The sequence below is a fragment of the Aythya fuligula genome, chromosome 4 (genome assembly GCF_009819795.1).
Source record: "Aythya fuligula isolate bAytFul2 chromosome 4, bAytFul2.pri, whole genome shotgun sequence".
NCBI lineage: Eukaryota > Metazoa > Chordata > Aves > Anseriformes > Anatidae > Aythya > Aythya fuligula.
Window position 1 is genome coordinate 28,542,258 of NC_045562.1, and position 21,282 is coordinate 28,563,539.

A 21,282-nucleotide genomic window follows, 5' to 3' on the forward strand; every position below is an offset into this window, starting at 1 on the left:
TTAAGTCTTGCATTTTGTTAGGTCAGAGTGTGCCGTAATAGCCAGTGCTTTTGTCAAGCCTGTAACTGGTGCAGTTTATTATTGTGCATGGAGTTGTGAAGAAAAATAGGAGACAAAGAGTAAGTACAGAAGTAAAGTGAAGTGCTCAGGATGTTATGAAAGGTGACTGGGAGGTGATGGGATGGCAACCTCAATTATGGATTACGTACACTGTGGCCAAGGCTTCTCTTCAGATAGCTACAGGGAGAGGCAGCCAGTGCCTGAGTGGATGTCCCGTGGCAGTTTCTAGGTTATTCTGCCTCATCTGTGTGCACACAGGCAGCCCTGTGGGCACCCACAGCCCCCACTAGCCCTGATGGCAGAAGTCAAAAGTTCGGGGTTGCCTTGCACAGCACAAGCACAGTAGCCAGATTGCAAGTACTACTGTGGGATGGCTTTCATGAGTGCAGTGTGTCACACAGCTGTTTAATTTCCAGTAAATATCATTTGTATCTCTGATGTACTCAAGTTAAATACCATCAATTTAGGCAAAGAGTACATTGTAGTGTCATCTCTACCCCTGGAGGTTAAAAAGGGTCAGAAGAACATCTAATTCAACAGGGATTTATAGAACAGTCAATAAACTTGCTTCTATAAATGTTGAAATTAGAATTCATCTTGCATTATATACTAATGTTTGTCTCCAAATACAATGACAGTTCTTCTGAAGAATGATTAATAGGATCTGAACAACAATACTAAATTTGTCATCAAGAAAGAAATAAGAATAACAAATGAGTATTACAGCATTCTAACATGAAAAAAATTACATTTAATTGAGATTTTGTTAATCTTGATACAGACCAGTGTAAGAAGATGTATGTATATATACAAATACACATACGCATACACACACTATACATACACCCTTGTATAAAACAATAGTAAGAAACAGTGCAAAAAGTTTTCTGATCTCCATGCTGCTTTTGTAGAGAGGTTTTTTAATTCTAAATTTTTATTTATTTATTTTCAATAATTCATATAATGGTTTTGGCAATAGTCTTTAAAACGGCAACAATAATGAATCAGGAGTATGCTCAGGGACTTTTAGTTTCAGCAGAAGCTTTTGAGGTCCCTAGAAACGCTTTCAACTGTTTTAACGATGATAATGTATAATCTTTATTGCATACAGAAGCTTGAAAACGAGAACTGCACTGAACCATGGCGGGCTGTCTTTTTATTTTGGGTTTGTTTATCTTAATTGAATGCTAAGAGTCTTGCAGGACTCCATAGCTCAAGTATTGATTAAAAAATGTAGGTGTTGGAAAATCAGTGATAAAAATATAGAGATGTAGCTGGCTATGCTAACCAGCTAGCCTTTTCTTTTTCTCTCTCATTTTGTAATAATCTATATTGAATGGAATATAGTATTTTCTTGCTCTCATGAAGAAATACTAAACATACAAGGATAGCTACTGTGAGAGCCTTCGTCACAGTTGTGGTTGTGTGTGTGTGTGAGGTGGAAAGCTAAGAGCTATGGGTATTTCTCTACCACAGAGAAAACTTTGAGCTATAATGTCAACAGTGCTATTAAAGCTAGTGTTGCTATTAATTAGAGGTACCATCCTGTTTATGCTGCAGTACTGGATGTGAAAGTAACATTGGTATACACATTGCTGATCTAGATACATATGCATAAAATTAGCTAACTCAGGCTTGACTCAATCCAGTCATCAAATTTTTGGTTCAAAACAATACCTCAAATGTATCAGTCATGGAGAGATTAGTGCAGGTTATGAAACTAAATAAACCTTATTTTTTCAGATTGGTGTAAGAGATTACTGTAGCAGCTCCCAATTTGTGGAGGAAAAAATATAAGCAAAATGTTTATAATCTGATTTTACAGACTAGACATAAGACATAAGTGGAGTTAATGGATATAGGTGTGGAATATGTCAACATCATATTTTCAGTTTCAACCTGTTGCTTTTAAATCCTCCTTCAGTTTTAATGTGTCTTTAGTAAGTAGCTCCTGTATACTGTAGCTTTATACAGTGCTTTTTGGTTTGTTGAATAAACTCATGTTTATTAAATGTAGGAATAAACTGAGTTTATTACTGGTGCTGTACTCTACTGTTAAATTTCTTTTTATGTCATTTTTACATTTTAGAAGTCATACTATTTCCTCTGTTCATGATATACAATTACCCTTATACCCATCTTTCTCTTTAGGTAGGAGCTCCACTTACGAATTTATTTCCCCAGTTTAAACATGGTTTACTGCTTTTTCTAATTTTCTCTGTAATGTTTTTTTTCCCCCTTGTATCATAGTTTAGTTTCTTTAGCATGCATGTGCCTACTTGAACAACAATCCATAGCTCAGAAAAGAAGGTTAAAGGGGGTCCAGATTCAGACTGGAAATTTGGATATGTTAGAACTAAAGCAGAAGTTGCTTACAGTGCTGATACAGAAAGGCTTTGCAAGGACTATTCTTTTGGCAGAAGTCATATGATGGTCCATAACCTTCAAAGCTTTTTCCTAATGCTGTCAATACTTCTGGCACAGTGTATAAAGATACTCTTAAGAAATGCTATGATTTTGAGGTGAAGAGTCTGGGGGAAGAGACTGCAGCTTGCAAGCAGTTGTGGTTTTACAAGGGAAAGCACGGGGAGGTGAGGAAAGTCTTCTGCTGAGCCCTGTGTCCCAAAACTTCATTCTCCATGGAGAATAATGTGGATCATGTGAGTGTCATCAATTTAAAACCTCTATGATGTAATTTATTTCAAGCTTACGGTGTCTACATTTTAACTGTGTGGCAGGGGAGGTAGTAAAACAATGTTTAGTTTTTCCTTTTCTAGCTCATAAGTAATATATAAGATCAGATGAAAGAAACAGTGCATGTTTTCAGGTATCCAAATAGCACAGTTCTCATTATTCAAAACTGCCTGAAGGCTGAAAAATGCTAACCTAATCATAGTTTTTATCATCATTTATGAGCACAAGTAATACGGAAGCAAAGCAAAGAGAAACAAAGATGGTCTTTGGGGATCTAAAAGTCGTGATGGAAAATGGAAACATGATGCTAGGGAGTGGTACATTTTAGTCTGATGAATAACATAGATTTGAAAACTGTGCCTCCTGTAGCATCAATGTTGTTTTGTGGTCAAAAGCCATCAACAAAATGAAGGAAAACGAAAGAGTAACCTCAGCATACGCATTCAAGGAATATCGAGTGTATGTTTCAGAAGTAACAGACAAAAGATTGACAGAAAACTGCCAGAACAAACCCTTTTGGTACAAACACATAGAATCTCATGTTATTTATCTTACTTCTTTATAGATGCAGGGCAAGATTAGGGGGAAAAATCCATTAAAAGAATTCTAAACTATATCTTTTAAATTAAAATGCCTTTGCGTCATAAGAAGGGCAAAGCAAGGCACAGAATGGGTGAAATCCTGTTCTCTTGAATATATGGGATTTATGTCCTCTGAATTTGAGAGAATTATGAATTCATAGTCTCCCAGATAGACTGCACAATAATCTTGCCTAGATAAGAGGATTTTAGATAAAAATCCTCACTGATGCTACCAAAGCTTTTGCTGTACAGATGGGAACCCCTGAATCATCTGACCATTATTCTCCCTTGCGCAGGATTTAATAAGATTGAAGGGAGTTTAAAAATATGGGATAAGAATAAGAGGCGTGTAACTGTTTTGGTAAGAAGAGCTTAAAAAAGAGGGAAGGTTTACAGAGGCACTTGAAACAGCTACTGGTAAGTATTCTCATAGAATAAGAAATTATGGATCCATCTGAAAGCTTAAGATTAAGGTAAATTTAGTAGAAAATGTATGGTGTTTGTACAATACCTACAACAAACTACAATGCATACAATTGAAATGTCCACAGTATGGTAATTCTACATCTATTAGTTTATCAGATTAAAACATGATTAAGCATTTCCATGAGTAAGAAAAACAGTAAAAGCAAACAAACAAAAAAATAAACCTACAGTTGTCAAGGTGCTATGCTAGGCATGGATTTGGAGGAAAAAAACAAATAACTTTTACACAGCTTTTTTGACTTAGTGATTTCCCTGGCATGAGAAATTAAATGCTCTGAACAGGATCAGGAAAATGAATGGTGTTGGTTGAAGCTGGGAGACTGCAAACCTGATCTTCATGTTATCTGATGAAAGCTTGCATGTGTTATCTCTAAAAATAATTTGCTTAAGGTCGTTTAAACATTAGCAAATTTAGAGCAAGTTATGTAATCTACAGATTAAAAGTGTTCTCATGCAAAATTAAACTGTTCGTCTTCTTTCTCAAATTAGTTCCCCAGGTAGCTGTACTAGAAATGAGAAAGATACAAAAAAGTATTACTCTTAAATCAGCTTGACACCAGTAAAAGTTCATATTTCATAAAGAAGAATTGATAATCAAAGTCTAGGGCTGCCCACAGCTGAAAGACAAACTTCCATCTTTCTCCCCTGTTTGGGTTGTAAAGCAACTGTTTCTTACATAATTGAGATAGGTAAATTCAGTAAATTGCATTATCATCTTAGGAAGTATTGATAGGCTACTCATATAACCAGGTGTATTGACCTCCTTAATACCCTGCTTCTTTGAGATAGACTTCTGCTGCCTTTCTGAGGCCTTTGTTTTGTCAGTGTCGTTACTACAGGGACTAATGTGAGGATGAAAAGAGTCTGTTTTCCTTTAATACGGTCTCAGGGCAATATACTAATGAGGAAACAAACAGAGCTTAGATCATATTGACAATACCTCAGGTAGCTTAACTAGAAAACAGTGGATGAGCAAACAAGAGGTACACAGCTTGGAATACTTAGAACTGGTGCATGTGATGCACTGATGACATGTAATTCCTCTGCTTGCTGTGGCATGAACTTGCTCACCACGGAACAGAATGTGGTGTTCATATGTTTTCAAAAGTTTTTTGTTTGTTTGTTTTTTGGGGAGGAGTGGGGGGAAGGGGTTGCTGGTTTTTCCCCATCTAAAATGAATACCAATATATTTGGCACCTAAGTATTTGGTGGTTCTTTGATATCTGCTAGACATACTTTAGAAAACATCTGTTGTTGAAGAATATGAGTGGGGTAGAGTGTAGAACTGTTATCATATGTTTCTGTAAAATGCTGTTTAGGAGTTTCCACAAGTATGCTGTTCCCAATTCAGATTCAAACCTCCTTAAAACTATGTGGACATCTCTGTAGGAGTTGCATAATTGGTGAAGTAGAACTGTGTGCTAAACCATCACTACCAAAAGTAACAACTGGCACGTTAGTTTGAGTGCTGCCTTATATTTCTCTCCTACAATTTTTGACACTGACTGTAAAACGTGTTTTTGTGATGTTCATTTTTTATTTTTTAAACCTCCTTAGGGATCTTAGGGATTATTCTGTTATTTATTTATTTGTAATTAACTTTAGTAATATTGACTTTATCTGAATTATTGTAAATATATATTTAGACATGATTTCTTCAGTGTGGTTTATTGGCCTTACTGGATATATTGTAATTGTTTTCAAGAAATCAGGAATTCTGCCTTAAATATTCCACTTGCTAATGTTCCTATAAGAATGTTCACCATCCTTCTGAATATGTATTTCAAGGAGTGTTCCCATAAACTTGTTTCCTAGAAGAGAAAGTGGAGGAAAACTCCGGGATCCTGATGAAACCCTAAGGGACGACAACTTGTATAGCTGGACAGGGGGATGCTGTCTTGATAACAGCCTTAAAGCTTCTGGAGAGGAATAAGATGTTCATTACTTGACAAAACTCAAAAGGACACTGATATTAGATCCTTTTTAAAAGGGTTCAAGAACTTGTGAACTGAGGAGGTGAAAGCAGGGCAGATATAACTTTGAGATTTATATTGAAATCATATATATATATATAAAAGGCTAGTTAGTAGAATAAAGACTACACACCTAAGGGAAGTGTACCAGTGATTGCTCTTAAGTATTCTGAAAATGCATTACTTTCAATATTTGTGAGTTAATTAAAATTATTTAATGATTGTTAGCAAGAGACAATCATAGTCAATACTGTATTTTATAGCACTGCTTTAACGTTGGGAGATGAATAGATTGAAAACTTAATTTTTCAGTTAGCCACAGCTCACAAAATCAGAAGAATTAATCATGTAAGGAAAGAATATGTGATTAGATGATTCGCTTGAAGTACATGTCGAGTTCTAAAAAGGAAAGAACTTCAGTTTTTCATCTGGAATTAAAAGGATTGGGTTGGGATAAGGGGATTAAATTTGAAATGCCCACATCTCTCAGGAGAGTACTTTCTCTTCCAAAATTTCTAATCTGAATTGTTCAGTGGCGTCCTACATAAGATGCTTTTATGCACGCTGCTCACATTCTGAGTCATGTAAACATGTGAGGAAGGGAGGAAAACAATGTAGAGTGAATATTCAGTGTTCTACAGATTGCTCTACAAGTTGTTTTTTTTTAATACCACAGGTTACGCTTTTACATTTACTATGCAGGGCACTGCATATGCGAGATGTATTACAGCACACCAAATACTTTCTTCGCTGTTTCAAGTTTGATAAAAAAAAAATGCACAGAAGATAACAGAAAACTCAATTTTGAAATAAAAAGCACAGCTGCAAATGCCAGCATGAAATTTTGAGCTATATGAAGCAAGACAAAATAGAGTATGATAAGGTGTTCCAAAATATAGCAAAACATTCATATTGAGAATTTTCTAATTATTTTACATTTCTCTAATCAAAACAAACACTACTGGAAGAGCTCAAGTAGAACGGGGATGATTATTCTTTAAGTCTTGATGCTTAAAATTAGGTATCTAAACCTTCAGTAAGATTCTGAGGTTTCTGGAAGCTACCTGTTGTTTTCATTAACATAATGCTAAAATACAAATTGAGATGCTGAGAGTTGGATTCCTACAAATCAAAACATTTGTCTCCTTGCTTTAGAATCCCTTAGAAGCAACAACACAAGAACATCCTCCACTATAAGCTAAATTAAAACCTTTGCCCTACACTTAAGATCACTAGTAATTGTTCGTCCTAGGGGATTTGGAGGACTATATCAGATTATATCAGGAATATAAGATATTGATGTTTCATAATTGGAGGTATTTGGTTGATGCAGAAGTATGTGTAGATTGGAGCAGACCAAACATCTTGAGGCAAGTACAGCAGTGTAAGACCACATACACTGCTGTAGTATGTGAGAGACCAAATGTTGATTAGTGTGCAGACATGCAATCATGTAAAGTGCAGTGGTAATGTGATTAGCAAATTTAACTTTTGCACAGAGCCTTGCAGTAGTGTCTGTGTAGTATACTACAGGAACTGGAAGAATAGCCTTAATCAGATCTTCATGGAATAAAATCAAGAGTTTCTCTCTGTGTGTTGGTACAGAATAGTAACGAGCTGTTCCTGCTGTAGTATTGACCGCAATTTTTTAAAAGTCAGTAGCTGGATGTATTTTATTAAAATATAAGCCAACTGCAGAGTAAATATCAGTTCCAAGTTAGGAACATTTTTATTAACACAAAGGTAGTTAACAATGGCTCAGAGTATTTTCCACTAAGACGTAGCTACTGTTCCAAGAATGGCCTTCTTAGTATGTAAGTTAGTGCATCTGGATTCTCCTCCTAATTGTCACCAAATTCCTGGGTGACTTTGGGAAAACAATTACATTTCTTGGTCCATGGGCTTGTTCTCCTTTCTTTAGAAGCACAACAGCCAAAATCAGAGATGGAATTTTATTTTGTGAGAATAATTGTTAACACTTAGTATGAGATAAGAATATCTTTCTCATGAAATGAAATGGCAGGGATCAAACCCTCCTACTAACAGGCATCTCTTTTGTCTAGCGGAAACCTGACTTACAGAGAGGACTTTGCTTTCCCTTATCCTAGGCAGCTGCTCTAATAGCTATACTTAAGACTGTCTTTCTCTGATTTTCTAGGCCAGCTCTACTAATTAACCTTATCCATTTCACAGTAGCTGTGATGTTTGAACAATTTGTGTGATATTTCCCAGAACCAAAATATCTTTAAGTGGTATCTGTAAGTGATTTAGTATCTATAATTCTCTGTAAGTGAATTACTAATTCATGTTTTTCTACATGACTTTGAAAATAGAAATCATGGTAGTAAGTATAGTAACCAAACAGATAGTGGCTAATAGTCACTTTGGCTCTAATGGGTGCATGTGGAAGAAACAAAACAAAACAAGCACTAACAGGAGGACGTTCTAGTGTGGGTTTTAAGCAATATTTTTACCTGATTAATGTCTTATGAGAAATCAGCAGCACAGATTCCAGTGACATCAAAGTCACAAGACCCAAGATTTTATCTGAAGTTGTCTTGTGCATGACGATTTTACTACCTACTGTAAGCTTAACATATTATGCAACAGAATATAAACAATGTATGGAACAATATCAGTTGAAGTTTTCAAGATTTTTTGAAGTTTGAATAGTTTTAAGTTTGTCATCTCTCACTTCACTGGCTAATACTGTGGAAATATGCAAGCAAATAATAGCAATTACACATGAACCACAGAGCTAAGTCTTTTTACAGATTCCAATTTATTCTTCCTACTGGTATAAAACTGAATATGACAAACTGCATGTATGATGTGGATTGAATTATGATGCCTTCTTGACTACTTAAAGAGAGCAAAACTGGGAAGCAAGTTAATATTTGCAGGCAGTGAAACAGCATAAAACATTTAGAGACAAAGTATTAGTCATACTTACATAGATTATTATTATTATTTGCTCAAAAGAACCACGTGAATTTTCTTACTAGAGTTCTGAGGTAAACTAGTAGATAATCCAACTGCAAAAGCTGAGGCGTCAAGTTAGCTGGAAGATAATGGTGGGATGACCTGAATTTGGAATCCCTGTTTCTATGAGAAGCTCATTGTTATTACTGTTGATGATGACATTATTTTAATTTATTTGTTTTCAAATTGGAACAAAATGCTGATTTCCTGTGCAAAGTCATCTATTTGGGGATTTCAAAGTATAACATCTATTAAAAAAGATCGTTTTGATTCAATTATATTTAAGAAGCTGACATAAGAACAAAATAACTGCTAAAATAAATGTAGTGGCTTTAAACCAATATTTCTAAGACTTATGTGAAATATTTAAGAAATTACTAGAAAAGCTTTTACTAGTGTATAAAAACTTTCTAATTGTCAAAATTAACACTTTGGTACTAGTAAAACAATGCTCTCTAAAGTGAAAGGTACTTTGACAGAAATATTTTGGCTCTTTCAAAACTGGCCTGGTTGCTGTAGTGGTAAAAAAAATAACTTCAAAAAAGTTTCAATTAACAGTCTAGAAAACTTGCGAAGCTCCATGCTTCTCTAACCACATTACTAGAGGGAAGGAAATACTGAGAGCATTGGAAAGAATTATGATATTGTTTATCTAAGTGGAAAAATCAGATTATGCATAATTTAATGGGTTTGATACTAATTAGGAAAATACACCTTTAAGTCCTGTTTTTGGAACATACTCTGTGAGAAATTCAAATTTCACTGAAGTGATTTCCTCAGTAGGGACAGACCTCATCATGAGTCATAGTAGAGAGATTACCTGTGATTTACTACTTGTGTATCTGTGTGTACAAGCCATGTGTATGACTTCAAATTTTGCTTGTGTCCCTGGTGATCTTTCTCATGATATTCTAATTCTGACTTGAGATTCAACTCCTCCTAGACCAACCTTAAATAGTCAGTTGGATTTGCCTGTCCTGCAAGAATTCTTGAAGTATCACTTTGAGATAACAAATTTAAGAAACTCTCTTACCTAAAACTCAGTAAGCTGAGTTAACACAGGTCTGCTGCTTTGGTAGATAGACCAGGGGAAAACAAGAAAGCAATATGTATGGTTTTAAACTCCTCTATTTCTTGCCTATTTTCACCAGTTCCTACGTTACCCCTCCCATATTCAGTGTTGCAGTTTAAAGCTGCCTTTGAAGTTACTTTGTTGTGATTCTCCAGGATGTCCTTTAAAATACTCTGCAACTATGAGAGGTATTGCAGAACACAAGTAATTTTAAGGCTGCCTTGAGAACTACTTTATAGCAAGTTATCATTTTAGATTCATTTCTCTTCTTGGCTTGCATGTTGCCTAAATAAATAAGTAAATCAGGTTTTAAACATATAACAAACACAGTGAGGAAAATAGATTAGCATTCAAAATAATGCAGGTGTTTTCTTCATCTTTTGTAACTGTTTCATTACTAAATTGAGTTCTTTTATTCTACTATTTCATTTTTAAATTAGGTACTTGTATAAGAAGCTTAGTGAATAAACATTTTGTAGGTAAGCATGGAACAATGTTTAGCTTGCTAACAAATACTGCTGTCAAGAAATGCTCATAACCTGAGTTTCAAAACAAACAATGGAACAAAAGCTGTAAGATGGAATCAGTTGGAAGAATCAATCACAGCTTGGATTAGTAGGAATTTGACTTAATTCTTTCAAAGACAGCACATGAAAAGAATCAATATAAACTGAAGAATGTCTTATGATGGTTTTCCTAATACTACACAAAAACATGTCTGTATTAGTTGACCTGCAGACAGTATACTCTCTTCAGACTGATTATTGGTATGTTAAGAATAACTGTTGAGTGTATAACTATACGGTGTGTAAGGGCAAGCTGTATTGTGCCCTTATGTTGGATTTAATTGCAATCAATTAATTGTTTCAAATGGGTAACAGATGAGGGATTGGAAAGCAAGACTTGAAGGCTGGGATAGAATTTTGAGCAGGTTAACCATGCCTTGAGGTGAGGTTTACTGAAAACTCATTGCTTATAGATTTGAAAAGGCATCTCTACATCCTGGCATAAAGGGTTAATCTTAGATGAAAGTGCATTTGACAAATACCTTGCAGATTTGGACAGAAATAAGATCATTGCACTCTAATAGGTCTAAATGATCTAAATGATTTGGCTACTCTGTTTATATGATAACATGCTGTCCCTTTCTGGAGGATTCAATTTGCAACGACCGTATTGTTTCATACATAGTCAAATGTATGAAACGTATGTTTCATGCACAGTCAAACCACTGTACTGGTTGCATACTTTGTTAAGTGGATTCATGGACAGTGAATAAAAGTGCTTGCTATAATGCAGCTTTAATGTTGGAAAACAGATAGAAGTTATACATGTATTATTTTCATGTTAATATGGACCTTTTCTGCGCTACTTGCTTAAATCTGCTTTTTCTTAACTTGCTGATGGGATGTATTCATAGCACAATGAATTTGATTTTGCTTTTGCATATTTTTGTTTAAATGTAGTCAGTGGAGACTACCGACTGTAATTGTGTCACTGAATTTGCAAACAATTTAGACAAAAGCCCTTAGCCGAGTTTAATACTGTATTTTATTTTAGAACTGCATTTCAAAGATGCTTATGCTAAATAAAACTGCACTAGTGATAGGCTGTATCATATCTTTCCTTGGTTTTTATGACTAGACTGACACCTGTACCTGAGCTAGTATTAAACAAGACACTGAAGCATCTCCACCTTGCATGGATGGGGTTAGCAACCACAGCTGGGATAGATTAAAAAAAAAAAAAAAAAATCCCACTTACTGATTTTATGTTACAGCCACAGAGGCTTAGATGACAATATGGTCCCATGTGAAAAGAGAACGTCATTTTGCTGTGGTTTTGTGGTTGGCCTAAACAATTTTCTTAATTGGCCTTTGTATTTTTTGGCACCTAGCAGAAGTTTGAGTGTTACATGATTTTATTTTGAAGGGCTTTGAGTAGTTATCTGTTATCCAGTAATACTCTTGCTGATACCACCATAAGCTCTGTTATGTTTGGTAAGGCCTTGAAGTACTGAATAGTTCTGGAGTGCATTTGAACAAGTACCGTCCTGTGGATTTTTTCCTTCTTTTATTGTTGTAGCAGTGTCTAATAAAGCTGAACAAATATATTACATGAATAACTCATTAATTATGCCATTCTGGTATTTGCCAAATATTCGTTCTCAAACATATTCATTACTCGTTCTTATGTGGGAATTTCATCTGTAGGCAATCTTTAAAAGATGATTATGAAGATTACCAATTTGCACTGGTTTATTCTAATATAAATATGCTAATATAAACTGTAGACATTCTAGCATGTGACTTGTAAAATTGCTGCTATTTTAAAATAGGCAAATGCTGAACTGAGTTTTCTTAGTCCTACAATCCACAGTAGTAGTTTTCATTTACAGTTTGCTATCTAGTCTAACAAAATCTTCCTTCTGTACTTTCCAGAAAAGACAGTTAAAAAACATGGTGACCTTACCACAACTTTCCTTTACCACAGGTTCTTAACTGTTCTACCTGTTCTCCCTCTCTAGCCAGCAACTTGTTCCAGCAACATCATTCTGTTCAGCATCTGTATCTCTCCCTGCTTCTCATCTGCTATATCATATTCTTCAACTTTTTCTTTTGCTCCTTTCATGGTATTTCTATTTCCTGGACTCAAATGTCTGAGAATCTTTTTGGCTGTAATCCTAACATGCCATTTAACATGTTTGGCTGTTCCACTGGGCTTCCTTTTAGGGAATAGCTTTCTTGAAGATAAGCCTCTGAATCCTGCATTTCGGTCCTTCATCCTCTTGTCATCTAATACTGTTTCTAATACTGCCAATTCAAAATTGGTTCAATTTACCTCCTCCACACTGCTCTGTCTAAACTGCAACTTCAGATTTTTTTCTCTTCAATCATCCCTCAAGATTGTGGAAGACACAATCACTGCTTAACAAAGCTCTTGAACCCCTCTGCTACTTTTTTTTTTTTTTTTTTTTTCCCTCCAATGTAAACTGTACATTTAATGTTCTCATTGCTTCCATATTTAGTTCCATTGTCTTGCATCAGACCAAGTTTTGCGGTTTTTTTCTGCACAAAGTTTAAGGTGCAGCCTTTCCTATGACTAAAATGAAGTTTCATCTAAACTTTTAATTACTTAAATGCTATTTTATGTACAGTATAGCTTCATCTTTCTATAGCATCATGCTTCTTCAACAAAAGACAACAACTCTCTTCTAAATATATCGTTCCTGCAGCCTTTTTTTCAATGTCATCCTCCACTTCTATTGCAGCTTTGCTTTTATTTTTTACTGTTTGCTTTTACTTGTAAGACATCTACCATTCATGTGATTGTTTCCTATTTTGCTTTCAGTCAGACTCTAGCTTGCTTGCTATTTTTTGAAACTAACGTTTTAAGGTACTTCAATAATGTTTTTCACAATAGTGATTCCTCTAAAAATATTTTTCAGTTATCTCAAATTACCCTTTAAAAGAAAAAAAAATGTTGATTCTGTTGTTGTGGTGTTGTCTATAAAAAGTTTGGAGATAACTCATTGCTGGTCTAATTAATTAACTCTGCTTATCATGTGAAGCAATATTGTTTCATTGTAGTATCTTCCCTGTATCCATCTGCTGTATTTTATTGAAAGGAAGGCTATTTTTTTGGCATGAGACTGTTTTCTGTTTTTGTTTTAATTGTATGATGGATCCTAGGCTAATAGTTAAAGCTTAGTTAATCTTAATTATATATAAATATAGTACCTATAAATATAAGCATACAGAGACGTTATCTTACCCTACTTCCTTCTGTACACGTGAAGAGCTAAGATCTTAATATGATCAAGGATTACATTGCAAGTAAAAATAATTTCTATAGGAAATGTGTTAGTTGCAAAAATCTGAATTTATGTAGTGAACAGGACAGCGTGATTACAGATGGTGGAAGGAGAGGGTTTCTGTGTTTATCAATTTGGTCACTGCCTTGAAAATACTGTTCTGCCTCTGCAGTGCTTAGTAAGTCCCTGCAAACTTAAAGATCATTAGCAATTACATGTGCATTATTGTTCAGATGCCCAATAGAAAACAGCTGAGGCTGGACTTTAGACGTAGTGAAAACTCAAAATTGCTTCAAACTGGAGTGAGAATTGATGGGAAACACGATTTTAATATGTGGAAGAGTGGAAATGCTAAGTACCTTGAAGAACAGACAGTATGTCTCAGAGCAGGTGTCTATAAACTAATGGGCATTTCTGATTATTTTCAGAAGCAGTTTTTATCTTTGTAGAATTTAGGTGGTTCATAAATAGACCTGGAACGATAGAAGGTAGTTTTCAGAAGTAAAATACTGTAGATATTAACCTTCCATACTCACTTAATAGGGAGGTGCTAGGAAAACCAAATGTGATCTGTATGAACAGAAATTGTGCTAGAATTGTGTAAGTTCTCAGAAAAGTGCAAATTAAGTATACATATTGCACCTACGTTTCTAACCTTGTGATTTAGTTAGCAAATTAGGCTTTTATTAAAACATTATAAAATAATTTTATATGAATGTCAGTTTATATCTTAAATACCTAGTAGTACACAAGTAGTACCTAATATGTTTTATAACATATGGCATGGACTGTGTTAATTCTGAAACTTTGGAATGATATTGACTTCCTGACCGAAAACAAGTGCATGGTTTAGCAGAAAAACAAATGTGGAAGTGTTGCATGTATTTTGATCCTATTCCAAAATGTTGACAGTATGACAGTACTGCATATATCTTTGGACTTTTTTAGTGAGAGAATTCTGTGCATGTAAATTCTGTAGCACACACTGAGCAAGTGAGCACAGCAGGCATATTTTACAGTGAATATATAAATAGTTTTACTGAATCCAATGTTATTAGAGTATATCAAGCAAACAATACCATTTATTTTAAAAGTGCGGCTGTATTTTTTTCTCATCTCTCTGAAGTTCAGTTGTACGTCTTCGTGCTCACATATTAGATCATCACTACTGATGATATGTAATCACTACCTTTAAATTCACATGTTGATTGATGGGATGGATTATCATGTGATTAGGAGTGAATAAGAAATGGCAAACTTCTGTTCCCAGCTTTGCCCTAGATTTTCTTTTTGACTGATTGAACAACTTAGCCTCTTGGTATTCTTTTCATCATTTAAACAAAAAGAGGGCATTATGTTTTCTTTCCTTGTGAAAGCATACAAGAGTCATGTCTCCTGTATTCATGAATGCTACTAAGGTAATCAAACCTATGACGAGTATAAATACATAAATATCACGCATAGTGAGTTTGAACTATTGATTTATAGATGCTTTTGAGAATATAATAAGATTTTTTTTTTTTTCCTGGCATTTTTTCTTTCAAATTTTATTATATTCACATAAGAATGGGTAATCCATTTTAAACAACTTTCCATAAATTCACAATGAATGAGGAACAGGAACCTACTCTGACTGTTTCTGACTCTAATAAAAGCTATATGAGTTCCACGATATTCTGCAGGACACAGGGAAAAAAAAAAAAATCTTTTAACTGAATATTTAACAAGCTGTAATACTTGTCATCTTCTTCTTTGTCTCCCTCTATTTTTTTTTTTTTTTTCTCTCCCCTTTTTGAGGAAAGCATTTGGAGAAAATTTGATATTTTTGACAAATCTCAAATAATACTGTACTGGTGAAAATAGATTCTACATTTAATTGGATAGTATATCATATGTAATTAAAAATCTGTCATTTAAAATTAGCTAAGTTTTGGAGGAGAATTAGCTGAATCTGCAAATGGGTTCACTGAGATGTGCAAGAACTGGAGAGTTTCAAATAACCCTTTCCCTTCTCTCATACTACTTACCACCATATTAGGCTGGTGGCAGGAAAGAGGTGCTAGAGTTTATATACTGATGTATGAAAAAGGAGTAGAAATGTAACAGAACTAATGCAAAATAAAAGCCTACAGTTTAAGTTTTATTCCCATGAACTACATCATTGGGAAGAAGTACAAAGATATCCTGTTTGCATTAGGATTTGCTGATATGAGACTGGCACACTTAGCACTCTTGCATTATCCCATTCCTCTGTACAGCAGCAGTAGCAAAGTGGTTAAAAACCAGTGACAAGGGCAAAAAGAGAGACTGGGATGCAAATGATGAAATTTCTATGTTCCTTGAACTTGTTAGCTTTTCTTTCATTTTATTATTGACTCAAATTGTCTTCCCAGAGAACACCATAACAAAGGAGGATTCTGACAGTAGGACTGTGGACTAAATGATGCAAACGATGATAACGTTGCCTTCCAACTGAAAAGCGTACCATACTCTTCACTGTATCTAGCAGTTGCAATATCATTTTTAACCTTTGAAATTTATCTGCTAAAGAAATGTAATCTTCTGCTGTATCAAACTTGCAATCAGTCAAAATATTTCAGTCAAAATATTTGCTTCAATTAATATTCCGTGTGCTCTTCTGTGACAGGCTGATGACTCTCAAAGAGAGGCAAGGTAAGATGTGCCTATGAAGCTTACATTATTCTATTCTTGGACTCTAGAACTGTACAAAGTGTCTCTTACCTCATACTGATACTACTGTTCATAGACCAGCTTGCTTCAAAGTCAGTAAGTGCATTCATTGCAAGAGTAGGTTCCATTACATTCTTAGTACAGCTTGGGATAGAATCAGATATGTGATAAGGCTTATGGTTAGATTGACTTAGGGGTATGTATCTGTGTATATTCATTTAGACCTGTGTTCCAGACCTGCAATCTCTGTTCTGGTTGGCTTACTTCCTAGCAAAACCCAGATGAAAGCAAGTCGTCATGTTCCAACTCCATGACGTGGAATTAGGACAGATCAAGGAGCTTTCAAATTGCAGGAGACATGGTTTTCTACTTCTGTAATGGGTGGACGATGAAAGGTGACAGACTATATTTGAGTATGCCTTATGTTTGAATGCTACTATGGAAGTCTACATGGCCTCAAAATTTCTGTGAAGATTCATTCCTACACTAATACACAACACAAACAAATGGATGATATTTTAGGTTTCAGATTGTTGCAATTGAATATTTTTATATGTTGTTGAGCCAACAAATCCATTGCTGCTCAAGGGAGAAAAGTTACCTAGTTAACTAAAGTATAGCAACAGTGGATACTAACTAGTTGTCAGACTCTAGTTACGTATCTTTTTGCTATGTTTTTGTTATGTTTTTCTTTTTTAAAAAAATAAATCCAGCTTAATGCAGATGAGGCTGGTGTAGGATGCTTCCTAATTCATTGACAAAATTTCAAAAGCTATCATTTATGTGAAGAAAGCCAAACTCTTTTTCTTTTTTTTTTTTTTTTTTTAATTCTACTGAAAACTAGCTAGAACTAGCATATGTCTCCAGAATCTCTACATGGGACTTGGAGGAAATGAGTTGCATAACAGAGAATGTTCCAAGTTAGCAGACAGACATAAATCATGGCAACTGTGTAGAGATGTCAGGATTATTACTGTAGAGTTCCATAAGTAAAAATTCAAAATAAAAAGGATCTAAATAGGTGAGAAAACCAACTTTATCGAAAAATAAGTCTAATTGAAAAAAATTCATCATTCTTGATAAACCCTAATTCTTATGTGATGGATTCCTGTTTTTTAGTGAACTTTTTCACATAAAATAAATTTTCAGTTTTTTAGATAAAAACAGCATGGTATTTGCAGTACGTATATAAATATTCAAGATTGAATGAGCTGGCGAATTATGAAGTGTAGAGTATTAGCTCTGTCATTTCCATCAGTGAATACTTCCAGCTGTGAAGTTATCAGAATCAGTGCTAAAATATGTTTCACTGTTCACTTTAAAGTTATGTTCACTTTAAAAGCTTTGGTCAATCTATTGAGGACTGTTCAGAAAAGAAAAATGTTAGAATTAATATTCTTGGTTAAATCTGTTAACAGAAAAAGAACCAACTCCTTCCCTATCCTTTCTGCAAGCTCCAGTCTGTAGAGTGCAATACTAAGATTGTCCAATAGATGCCCTAAGAGATCTCTTATAAACATCACCACTAAGTACTGAAACCAAGTATCTTCAGCTTTGTGTGTGTAATAGAATCTGTTATCTGCTATCAAATGGTATTATGTTTTCAGATTTCAGTGATATAGAATAATGGAATTATTTGATCCCAAATGAAGTTGAAAAAAGCTGAATGATACGAAATTAAATGTATCCTGATTTCTCATTTATTTTGAAATAGTAATTTCCAATGTGGGAATGAATTCTGTAGTGTATTACCTCGTTACTGTTTAATCAGTTGTTACTTTATATTCACAAGACGAGAATGGGAACAACGGCATCTTGTCAGAATCATTATCATTGCAAAGTTGCCACACATTGAAATGAGCCTACAGCATTTACCTAATTAGAAATAATGGAGAAATCTACATATCTAACATCAGAATCTAGGCTTCCTCCCCCCAGTAACAACTTTACATCCATTGCCTTGTGAATTATTATTTTGATGCATTTCAAAGATAGATTCATTTTGGGTGAACACTGGATATTGCATATTCCTTTTATTTAAAGCATTTAGTCACTTAGAGAGAACTGACTTTGGGGAAACATGGGGAAACCTTAATGTGCCTTGATAATTCTTGTGCAATTTGGAAGATCTCCTGTGCCAGATGGTTGGCACAACCTCTCTCCAAACCACAAGCAAGTTAATTTTCTTCTATACCATTTGCCATTGTCTGTCATTCTGGTGCTTATGATGCTCTGCTGTTATAAAAGCACCAGTCCAGATCTCAGTACACTTTATTGTGCTTTTTGATCAGCACAGAGTTTCTAGTGGGTATATTATCATCTTTCAAATTCATTAAAACATTAAGCAGACATTGAGTGTATTAGACCAGCAGAAGATGAGGGAAAGGAAAGATATTTGTTTCCAAACTTTGTGCTATGTGTAAGAGAGCAAGATTGGAGGATAATTCATGGCATCTCATGTCAGGGCAGGCTGAGAGTTCTCTTGCTGTCATTTACTTCAAGCTAATCAATGATCTTCACTAGCAACAGCTGCACTAAAGGGGCAGCTGTCTCCTTCCAGTTAAAAAAATAAAAAATAAAAAGTGGATTTTTTTTTTTTAAAGTAGAAATGAAACCCTGCAGAGGGCACTACTTTGTACTTTTTTATACTTTGAAATAAAAGTTATTGCTTAAATTTTAATTTAAAAATGATTTTGGACATTAAGTCAATTAGAAGTATGTCTGAAGTTTTGTGTATTCTTGATTCAAAGAATACAAACATATTTTCTATAGTCTTTCTATATATTTATATACAAATATAAATTCAACTTATTTTTTCAGTCTTGTGTTCAAGTCTGTCACCTTAGCTGTGACAACAAACGGTACTTGGTAGTATCAGGTTTTAATATCCTGAATTCTCTGGTAATTTGATAATGCTGTTCATGTGAACTCTGTTCACTCTGAATGTTTAAACATGAACCTACTGACAACGAATACCCTATAAGAAAATAAACTGTTGTTGTACTTACAGGTCGTGAGTGGTACCAAGCCATACGGAAGTCCCTGAAAAAATCTTTTTTTTTTTTTTTTCTTTATTGGTTGATAATACAAGAGCCCAAACACAGAGAAATAATTTTAAGTAGCTTTAGAAGTGATACCACTAGAAAAGCTTGGAGAAGAAAAATACCACTTCTGAAATAATGTATTTACTCTCTGCATTCATTTCTCATCCAAAGCTGTTTATAAGGTAAATAATTCTGGAGGAATGGCTACTTGTGGTAGAAAAGCAGATCCAAACTATTTAGATCAAGAAAATTACTATTGCTCTAAACTGAGTGGGTAACAGGCTGTAAATTAGGAGAGCAAATGTTTTGGACAAATGCTGAACAGCTCGCTAAACAACTTTCATTATGTTATTTGCATTGACTTCCCCTTAATATATTGAGACTTTGATCTTCTCTTTGTCTTGCATGCAGTTTCCTGCTGTACTGGATCCTGTATTAAACAGTGCCTCATAAATACAAGATAGAGAATCTTTATTATTAACAATGATAGTCTTAACAAGAATAAAACAACTTTGAAGTTCCTCTTCGTCTCCCACCTTTACAAAGAAACCTTAGTACTTACCGTATGCCTTCTCAGCTGCCAGAGTAAGAATGACAAATGCTTCAAATAGAAAAATTAGAGTAGGAAAATGAAAGCCAAACATAACTAAATGATGTGCCAATGGGACTCAGGTATATGAAATGGTGAGAACTGTGTTCTCCATGTTCTCCATGTGCATGCTACATGGGATCTGGTAAAATATTGTCCTAAATTATCTAAACTGATGTTATGGAAATCATGCCAAACATCAACAGTCTCTCCAGGCTAACAATTAATTGCTAAACACAGAACATCTTCTCCATTGAAGTAGTGTACTTTGGTCTGCATTGCAGCAAGTGAAGTAATACTTCATTGTAACACTCTGTGAACTAAAACGTTTCAACTGAAAACAGGAATAATGTGATGTCTGGGTCACAAAGTAATGAAAAAAGAAATGTTAAAGTTCATTCAAATGTATGTATTTGCAGAGAAATAGAGCAAACCACACAAAATGGAGCTCACAAAGAATATTAATTGAGTAGAAGGTAGAAAGCTGTAGGGTAAGAATGAAAAAGATTTATTTTCTATCAGCTGTCTGTGATAGCTTTATACACAGAGCTGAAGTAGAGGAAAGAGTAGAAAATGCCTTCTGTACAAATACATCAATTAAATATAAGGTTCATAAACTAGCTGTGCAAGTGAGCTTCCAAAGAAGAAAGATGAGCATGAGACAAACAGATTCAAAAAAGTAAGAACATCCAAGTACCTTTATGTGTTATACTCTTGTATAATTATTTATACTCATATTTAAGAGCCTAAGCCTCACAAAATTTTGAGATTTTCAGAATTCTTCCTAGAGTCTTCCTTATGCTATCTTTGGGGTTCTTTACGTCTAACAATTTGCAAGGCCAACTTGTCAGACTGATATACTTTGAGTACCGCGCTAGTTGGGTTACATAGAACATTTTGATACTTGTTGATGGTTCGTTTCAGGCACTTTCATAAGGGCAAGGAAGAGTGAATGTGCAAGGTCCCTGTTTGCCCTTTTGAGATTTCAATTTCTATTCGCTTTGGAACCAGTCATTTCCAAGTTTACTGCTGTCTCAGGAGAGCTTCTGGTGCAGCTGTGCTAGTAGGAAGCAAAATGAACTCAACATCAGCTTTGTGCCCCCAAAATTGTTATTAACTAGTGAAATTTTATTCTGTTTTATACCTTGCAAGCAACCTGACAGGGCTAGAGAGTGGAAAGAGGGAAGAAATCAAACTGTAGTGGTTCAGAAATGTTAGCTGGTTGCCGGCCAAGCCGGCTTGATAACTGGCAATTACAGAAGGTAGTATCAGTGAAAACTCTGGCTGATTTGGCTT

The 21,282-nt window shown here is 34.7% G+C and overlaps 1 protein-coding gene across 2 annotated transcripts in view; it reads left to right on the top strand.

Annotated features, from left to right (window-relative positions):
* Positions 1–2,646: 2,646 nt before the first annotated feature.
* The window catches only part of FSTL5 (follistatin like 5), a 318,901-nt gene continuing 300,265 nt past the window's right edge, over positions 2,647–21,282 (top strand). For both annotated transcript variants that reach the window (XM_032187504.1, XM_032187505.1), the window contains exon 1: positions 2,647–2,720. In XM_032187504.1, the coding sequence (XP_032043395.1) occupies positions 2,700–2,720 (21 nt within the window). In that variant the 5' untranslated portion in view covers positions 2,647–2,699. The remainder of the gene's footprint in view (positions 2,721–21,282) is intronic.